Source organism: Trachemys scripta, unplaced genomic scaffold, assembly GCF_013100865.1.
Source record: "Trachemys scripta elegans isolate TJP31775 unplaced genomic scaffold, CAS_Tse_1.0 scaffold_32, whole genome shotgun sequence".
In the NCBI taxonomy this organism is placed as follows: Eukaryota; Metazoa; Chordata; order Testudines; family Emydidae; genus Trachemys; species Trachemys scripta.
Window position 1 is genome coordinate 49,432 of NW_023260518.1, and position 8,826 is coordinate 58,257.

Here is an 8,826-nt window from a genome sequence, read left to right on the forward strand (position 1 = left end):
CTCCGAAGGTCTGTTCTGTAGCTGGATACCCTCCACTGGCCTCTCTCCCGCCCTCACCCACCACTGGCCATTGCAGGCTGAGCCCAGCCGGTGGCTCTCCTCTGAGAAGAGCAGCATGGCCATTCCCCGTGGGGTCGGGGAGGATGCCCTGGCAAGTGGCAGTGCCCAGTCCAATCTCTGCCCCTGAGAGCAGCTCCTCTCATTCCACGGCACTGCTGCCAGCTCCAGGATGCCTCTGCTCAGAGCAGTGGAGGGGATTTTTAAAGGGGAAGAGTAGGATTTTTGTGGGGATGGTTCATGCGTTGCAGGAGAGAGGAACGATCCCTTCCTGCCAGAAATGTCCCCACTAAGGCAGGGGTTCTCAAACTTTTGTACTGGTGACCCTTTTCATACAGAGAGCCTCTGAGTGCAACCCCCCCTTAGAAATTAAAAACATGTGTTTATATATTTAACACCATTATAAATGCTGGCGGTGAAAAAGCGGGGTTTCGGGTGGAGGCTGACAGCTCGCGAACCCCCCATCTAATAACCTTGTGACCCCCTGTGGGGTCATGACCCCCAGTTTGAGAACCTCTGCACCAAGGGCTCCCCCACGCAGGCCCTGGAATAAGCAGCTCTCCTTCAGGACAGGCTGCTGCTGGTTTCGATTTCCCAAACTGGGGTGGAGTTTCTCTCGGCAGATACAGCCCCCAAAGGCCCAGTGAATTCAATGCGGCTCCTGGCTGTGATGGTCAAGGCCTGAGGGTGCCACGCGGGACCCGGTTCAGGTTTCTGGTAAAGGAATTATCGGGGGCGTGCTGGGAAGAGCCGTAGGAGCATGGTTGGGGCTGCTCAGAGAGCCTGGCTTCCCTGCATTTGCTTGACACTAGCGGCCTGGACCGGGCTGAGCTCATCCTGATTTGCTGTTGGCAGGTACCTGGTGCAGAGTGGCCAGGCAGACGGAGGCTTGGTGTCCAAGTCACTCCACGCGTTCGTGCGTGCCGTTGGTGCGAGGTCAGCAGCTCCCGGGGGAGGATCGGTGTCTGCGGCAATGTCTGCTCTGGTAGGTTCACACTCGGCTCTCCTGTGATACAGCAGGGCGACGGCTTCGCAGCGGGGTGGAGAGCCTGTGCTGGGTGGGGTGGGAGCCCACTCTGAGTCAAACCCTGACACTGTCCACAAGTGAGTAGTAGGAGAAACTGTAGCCCGTCTGCCAGGGGGCATTGGCAGCAACAGGGGTTTCTCTTAACAATGCACCAGAACTGGCTCGAGCCCCCATCCAGAAAATTGCACACCGCCCCGGGTGACTCGAAGAGGCCATTCCTCCCCTCTCGCAAGCCCCGAGTCTTTCCCCTCGACACACATTTTCTTTTGTTATACGGAGGGATCACAGCACTAATTTAGGAAAACTCAGCAACAGTGATTCAAAAGGATGCAAACAATGAGTAAACACCCACCTGCATACCCTGGGCTGTGTATTTTGCCTCAGTTCCCCTCCCTGCAGTGTGAAAGTCCAGTGAATGAATGCCCCTTGAACACACTGCTGCCCTTTCCCCTCCACCGCACCCCCTTTCAGCTAGTTGTCTGAGGTCAGCCAAGTCCCAGAATTCTGGGGCGTGGTCACACGGTTCATCCCCCCCCCCTCCCCCCGGAAGGGGGATCGAGTACGGCCTCTGCAGCTGCTCACTTGCTGCTACTGTTGTCTCTGCTGCTTGCTGCCACCTTTGCCATGTTCACCGCTGTCTCTGCTGCCTCCACCCCTGCAGCCCCTCGCTGATCCCTCTAGCTGCTGTGCCATGTTCTGTGGTTCCTTCCCTTGGCCTGCTGCTCAGGGACTTCACAGCTAGTGGGGAACCGCCCTCCAGCTGCAGCCCCTGCGTTGTCTTTCACCACAGCACTGTCCCCACATCAGGTCAAAGGCTCCGCCCCTAAACCTGCTCATCAAGGATTTCACCTTGTGATCACCTGTTCCCATCCCCCTCTGACTTGGCTTTGGCATCACTACCTGTGCTTAGCATGTGAGGGTGACCCCCCCTCAAGTAGGGCATATTAACTGCTGTTTGCTGCCCTTTACTCATACAATAAGGAGAACAACATTTCATTACCCCATGTCCAACACTAAATCCAAAACAGCCAAAATCAATCACTTTGGCACCTCTGCAAACGTGGCCTGCTCCTGATGGCCGGGGAGAGCTCATTCAGACCCTGGTGTTCATCGCCTTTGACAAATAATTCCTTTGCATTTGGGCCAGTGTAGCCACCTGGCTGAGGTCACGGAGGAAGCCCCACAAGCCAGGCGCCCCCTTCCAGCATCTGTGGGGCAGTGCAGAGTGCACTCTGGGCCGGTGGGCTGCTTGGCAATGGCACGTGGCAAATCAGCCTCCTCGGTGGCCCAGTGAAAGCGATACGTGGCAACTGTTGGACTCACTCACCTTTACTTCCCTCTGCTCCTGGGATGGTCTCACTGCTGGCTTCACATTCAGCAATCTTCCGAGTAGCACTTCCTGGCTGGTTCTTTAGTGCCCAAGAATCCTCGTCCTTCCTGGGAGGGTCTCGCTGCACTCTCCCTGGGCAGGTCGGGGCTCTTTGCCCAGTGGCGGGCATGGTGGCGTGTGTGTCACGGGAGGAATGGCAATGGCAATCCGCTCGGGTTAATGTCTCTTGTTCTGGAGGAGAGCACGCGCATGGAGCTTTCGCCATGTCTCCTTGCAGGGGGCAGCTCTGGGCTGCATGGTGGGGCTGATGTCCTCCGGGAAGCGTCAGTTTGAGGCGCTGGAAGTGGTCATGAGGAAGCTGATCCCTCCGTTCCATCAGGCCATGAATGAGCTGATTGTCATGGTGGACACGGACTCGCTTGCTTTCAGCAGTTACATGGTGAGTGTGGTTTGTAAGCACTGCACAAGGTGCACGTCTCTCCATTTCTCACCCCTTTGTGTCTGCGGCCTGCTCGCAAGCCTGCTCTCTCTGGTCGTTCCCATAGCGTGTAATACTAATCACTGACGCTCAAGTAAAGCTGAGGACTCTCGGCAAAATGTTGGCTGCCTTGATAGTTGCCTGTGGTAGATTTCCTACTGAGCCCTGCTTAGGTGGAGGGCTGAGCTTGTCAGTGTCTCTTGTGCATAGACACGGTGACAGGTAGAGAGGACCCGATCCTCAGCTAATGGGAATCCCTGAAGCTCCATTGAGATCAGTGGGCCTGGGCAGATTTCAACCAGCTGAGGGCCTGGCCCCGAATTCTGAAATCAAACAATGCGATAAGCCAGAGTTCCGGAAAGGTGCATTGTATCTAACTAAGAACAGCTCCAAAGCCAAATGAATACAATAAACCGAATCCATCCGGATGCCATTCCAGTGACCTTACAGGATACATCAAAGGCGGATCCTAAAATCTCTCCCAGTGTAGCTGTCCTGTCTGTGCCGAGAGATCAGCTCCACGGATCAGGCTGTGAGGAGAGAGGCAAGCAAAGGACCCCGCCTGCACAGAGATCCGTCCAGGGCATAGCAGGGTAGAGACCCACGACAGAACGAACGAGCCCAAACCAGTTGAATGGGAGGGTGACGTGGGCCGGGACGAGGGGCAGAGAAAGCACTGCACGGCATTTGAGCCTGCCCCTTACAGATCCACAGCCTGCTTGAGCTCCGGTGCCCAGGGCTGCTCCCGGGGCCCTGCCCCCCTGGTTTTGCACTCTGGCTCCCCAGGATGGCATCGCAGGATCGCACTGTGCCATCCGTTCCCACGGGCGTTAGGCTGAGAGTCACAGCAAAGAGTGACCGGAAGAGGGACACACCAAGGAATGTCCTCACACGCCCAGTGGGACAGATTCCCTCTGGCACCAGCACTTGGCAGGCAGAAGAGCAAGGAGAAGGCAGCACCGGGGAGGCAGTTCTGTCTCCTTCATTCCAACACCGAGGGGCTGCCCCAGCCTTGATGTGACTAAGCAACCGCTGGGCAACTTTATTGTGCACCACAGGGCAGCGTCCTCAGTGGAGGGTGTCTGGCGGGTCACTTCCACCAGCGGTGTGATATGAACACACCACCCTGATGGGAACATTCCCCCTTCGGACCCATGCTGGGGTCAGGCATTAGGGAAGGAGGCTCAAGGAGCTGAACTTTATCTGGAATAGTTCTTCCATCTCCAGCATCCTCGGTCTGATGCCTGCTTGTTTGTTTCTCAACAGGACGCAATGAAGCTGCCTAAGAACACGCCTGAAGAGAGAGAAAAGTTTGTATTGTGTGAAGAGCTGAAACACTAACACTGGTGTTGATCCCCTGGGGTAGCCCATGATATCACTGGAATGAGCTGAAGGCCAATGGCCTGACCCAGAGCTACTGAAGTCAATGGATGGGCTCTCATTGGCTTCATTGGGCTATGGCTCAGGCCCTAATTTTGTGTGTGTGTGTGAGAGAGAGAGAGAGAGAGAGAGAGGAGATCCTCACACCATCCCGCAAAGCTAAAGTTTGGTTTTCCTCAGGCTTCTTATGGGAGCAGCAGGCTGAGTGAGTTGCCCTGAATGGCGGGCCTTTGGGTGGATTTTTTTGGACATTTGTCCGACATTCAATGTCTGTTAATCATTCTTTGTGTGTGCCCCATGTGCTTTGGAAAGGCATTTTGTTAACTCCTCACAGGGTGGATCACTTTTGGATGAGCAAATAGAACCTAAAACCAACGCATTTGCATGGTGCTTTGGCCGGCCCAGTGTCCATGGTGCGATATCACCTCTTCCCACAAGGTTTCCTTGCTTGCCTTTTGCAGTCAGGTTGACTGTGTGTCTTGCCGTTTGCAGGCGCACAGCTGCTATGCAGCAGGGGCTGAAGAAGGCTGTAGGTGTCCCCTTCTCGCTGGCAGAGAAAGTGAACGCCTTATGGCCCATGTTAAAAGAGATGGCTCAGTACGGGAACGTCGCCTGCAAATCAGATCTCCAGGTACTGGCCTAGGCACTGGCTGCAGGCTCAGAGTCTTTCGCGGCTCTTTAGGAAGTTTGGCCCTGGAGTGCAGAATGGAAGAAATCTGCCTGTGAGCACTGGGAGGACTTGTACAGATTCTCATTTATGTTGTTAGGAAGCAAAAGGTCTGTCGATCGCAGGTACTTGTATGACTCCCCTCAGCAGACTGTCTGAGCACGTACAATTCTCAGCTTCTCCCCGGAGGGTATTACCACCATGGTTCAGGTGGGGAACTCAGGTCTAGAGAGACTCAGTGACCTGCCCAAGAAATCTGTGGCTGAGCAGGGAACCGAGTCTAGGTCTCCCAAGTCCCAGGCAAGCGCCCTGCCCACTGGCCCATCCACTTCTCTGCCCAAGCAGTGGAAAAATCCTGGTGGTGGCCGTAACTTTTCTGACTTGCCATAGAAGTGCAGTGCCCCAGAGTCTGTCCCACATCCTCTGCTGTCTTGCACCACCAAGGTCCAGTGGACAGGCTGCCGGAATGAGAGGTGGAGGAATTGCCAGTGACTCATTGTGTGAGTTTGGGCAAGTCACTTCAGCCAACAGGTTCAAAGTTACCCACTGATTTTAGCTGCCTACATTTTTGGCAGGTTCTGATGGCCAAAACCAGTGGCACCTTTAGAAAATGTCGACTGTAGCGCTCTTTGCCTCAGTTTCCCCCGCCGTCAGAAGGGGACAATAATGCTTCCCCTCCTTTGAGATCTACAGGTGACAAGTGCCACCTCCTGGGAAGTTGGGAGTGTTGGTCTGAGAATCAGTATCTGGACACGATCCACTTCCTGGGCCAGGTCTTTGCGGGTGTAAAGGCCTCAGGCTGTTGAGGTTGGAGGAGCCGTGCCACTTTACAGCAGGGAAGGGGCAGCCGGGCCTACGTGAGCTATACAGGTAACTCCTCACACATCCCTTTAACACTTGCATTCAGGTGGCGGCTAAAGCGCTGGAAGCAGGAGTGTTTGGTGCCTATTTCAACGTGGTGACCAACCTGAAAGATATAACGGATGAAGCCTTCAGGAAGGAGGTAGGTCGCCCCTCCAGTCATCCCCGGGCCCTCGCTGGGGACACGCGGTCCTGAGGAGGCGTGATGTGTCTGAACCTTCACCGGCCCCTGGGCTGTCGCCCGGTGGGGGAGAGAGGTGTCAGGCGATTGCACTGCAGGCTAGAATTTACTCCCTGTGCCCCGGTTCATCCCTGCTCTGGGGGGAGCCCAGCATAGGGCCCCCTACTCTGAGGCCTAACCTTGTGTCTGGCTGCCGGTGTGTGGTAGTCCTTATGGCAGTCCAGGAATAGCTTGGATGTAGGAACAGGCCGTCTCTTGTCCCCAGCACCCACTCTCCTGCCCCCTGGCCTGCCCGGGAGCTCCTGCTGGGGGTTACAAAGCAGTTCTTTGCTCTGAAGGGGGAAGCAGCCCGCTTAGCCCCGTGTATGGCGTTCACACTGAGAGTCTGTCCCTCAGCCTCCCAGCGAGAGCCCAGGGAGTAATTCCCAGTGCCACGCCAGTGCAGTCTGGTCACTGCCTCTGCCCCCTGTAGGACACAGGCTCTTCCGCTGCTCCCCTCCCCTGCCCTCTCGGGAATTTAAAATAATGGGCAAGTTCAAGAGTGTGAGAGAAGCACAGTTAATACACTCCAACCAACCAACCTTGCACCATCCCAGTGAAACACCAGCCCCTTCTTAGAGCTGCCCCGCTCGGCTGTGTCGCTTGTGTGGCCTTCGGGCTGGGGCAGGGGGTTGGGGTGCAGGGCTGAAGACTCCAGCTGGGGGTGCGGGCTCTGGGGTGGGGGCAGGGTCTGGGGTGCAGGAGGGGGCTCAGGGCTGGGGTGCAGGCTCCAGGCAGCGCTTACCTCAGGTGGCTCCCAGGAAGCTGCCAACATCTCCCTCCAGCTCCTAAGCAGAGGCGCGATCACATGGCTCTCTGTGCTGCCCGCGCCTTCAGGCACTGCCCCCTGAGCTCCATTGGACGTGGTTCCTGGCCAATGGGAGCAGCTGAGCTGGCGCTGGGGGCAGGGGCAGCGCACAGAGCCCCCGTAGCTGTCCCTCCGTCTAGGAGCCAGAGGGAGATGCTGGCAGCTTCCTGGGAGTTGTACAGACCCGGGCAGGGAGCCTGCCTTAGCCCCACTGCGCCGACTGGAATTTTAACAGCCCGGTCAGTGGGGCTGACCGGAGCCGCCAGGGTCCCTTTTCGACCGGGCGTTCCAGTTGAAAACCAGACACCTGGCAACCCTACACGTAACTGACATGACTGCTGAGCTTGTCCTAAAGCACGGACCATTAACTGCCAGGGGAGCCTGCCGGGAGAGGCTGCTGGCCCATTCAGCTGTTACAATGGATTGGGTGGGAAGCTCCTCTTTGGCCTGTGGGCTCTCACTCCTCAGGCTGGGAGCGCGGGGCAGGCGCTGGAAATGTCGCTCACCTTGTGCCGCATCCACATCTGACAAGGGACCCCGCAAGGGACGAGGGGCCCTACGGTATATACACAGTGTAAGGGGGGAACCCCGGGACGGGGGCTGGGGAAGAGGAAACACTTCCGCTGTCCTTTCAGTGGGAAACGATTCGCTTTCTTTTTACACACAGATGCACGGCAGAGTCTCCAGCTTCTTGGCGGAGGCCCAGCAGAGCGCGGCGTTGGTGCTGGAGCTGCTAGAGAGCCGGGGGCAGTGAGAGAGGGGGGCACTCGTCGGCAGTTTTAGCACTGAGGCCTGGCTTGGCTGGGCCCTGCTGCCCAGAATACAAACCTGAAATGTTCTCGCTCCTCTTGTGGTCTCGTTAGGAGGTAGCTGCCCTTGCTCAGACAGACCGTGCTCTCTGGTCCCATAACGGGCCCACGGCTGCGGCCATCTGGCTCCGGTGCTGGCGCACCCAGTGCAGACTTCACCCATGGCCGGTGGCCAGGACTCTGGGTCAGTGCTTGTGGTGTGAAGGGACGACATCCATGGAGGGGAGCAGATCAGTGGGGAACTGGAAGCTGCCCCGAGGCTCCCTGTGGGGCGCCTTTCCCTCTGCCTACTGCCTGCCCTGCCCATCCCAACAGCATGGCTCCTATGCAGCGGCATTGCCCTGGGTTCTCCCTGCAGCACCAGCCTTCCCCCTGTTGCAGCTGTGGGGTGGATTTCCACCCGTTCCCCCATGGAGCAGGCAGCACAGAGTGGCTGTCCCCTGCCCTGCCCTGCCCCTTCCCACCCCATCCCGCACCCCAAAGCTGTGGAGTCTCCGTCATCTGCACAGGTGAGGGCTTGGAGGGCCAAAGAGATGGGACTGGGCAATGGCGCCACAGCTCTCCCCCTCCCTGCCTGGGGCCCGTCGGCCTGGTTTGCCTTCTGAAGGGGGAGGGGCTGCAGCAATGAGGCTGGGCTCCGGGGGAATAGGCTCATTTCTCCCCCTGTGACCTCATAGGCTGCATTTTAGGGCTTTTCCGGGGGGGAGAGTCTCCCATGCAGCACGTGGGCTCTGCCGTGCCAGGGCAGCGGCTCTAGCATTGGCAGAGGCCAGGTGGTATCTCTGGCTGTTCCCGTACACACGGGGCACCACCACCAATGTGGCCGGGATCCTCCTACGCGGGACGACCTTGGGTGCTTGGCTGGTGGGGAAAAGCCTGGCAGCACAACTCCAAAGAGCCAGACTGCCAGCGAGCCAGGGGCGACCAGCATGCAGAACCTCCACAGACGGGCTGATGCAACTCCTGGGGAACTGCTGGCTTTGCAGACAGGCCCTGTGGTCTGTTCGTGGGGCAAATCCATCCCACCATTGGAGCAATTTGGAAGGAAAACCTCATGCCCCCCCACTTACCCCTTCCATCAGGGCTTTCCACAGGAGAGAGTGATCCGACTCAGCACTTCCTGTCCCGGACAGCCCACGGCACCGGATCTCAGTGAGGACAAAGATAACACAGGCAGCCCTTGCCAATT

At 57.5% G+C, this 8,826-nt stretch overlaps 1 protein-coding gene across 1 annotated transcript in view; it reads left to right on the top strand.

Annotated features, from left to right (window-relative positions):
• LOC117870555 (formimidoyltransferase-cyclodeaminase-like) overlaps positions 1 to 7,666 on the top strand; it is a 28,236-nt gene extending 20,570 nt beyond the window's left edge. The window contains exons 9-14 of the mRNA XM_034757737.1: positions 913 to 1,042; positions 2,692 to 2,853; positions 4,159 to 4,202; positions 4,765 to 4,903; positions 5,847 to 5,942; positions 7,496 to 7,666. Coding sequence (XP_034613628.1) covers positions 913 to 1,042; positions 2,692 to 2,853; positions 4,159 to 4,202; positions 4,765 to 4,903; positions 5,847 to 5,942; positions 7,496 to 7,582 — 658 coding nt within the window. The 3' untranslated portion in view covers positions 7,583 to 7,666. The remainder of the gene's footprint in view (positions 1 to 912; positions 1,043 to 2,691; positions 2,854 to 4,158; positions 4,203 to 4,764; positions 4,904 to 5,846; positions 5,943 to 7,495) is intronic.
• The last annotated feature ends 1,160 nt before the right edge of the window (positions 7,667 to 8,826 follow it).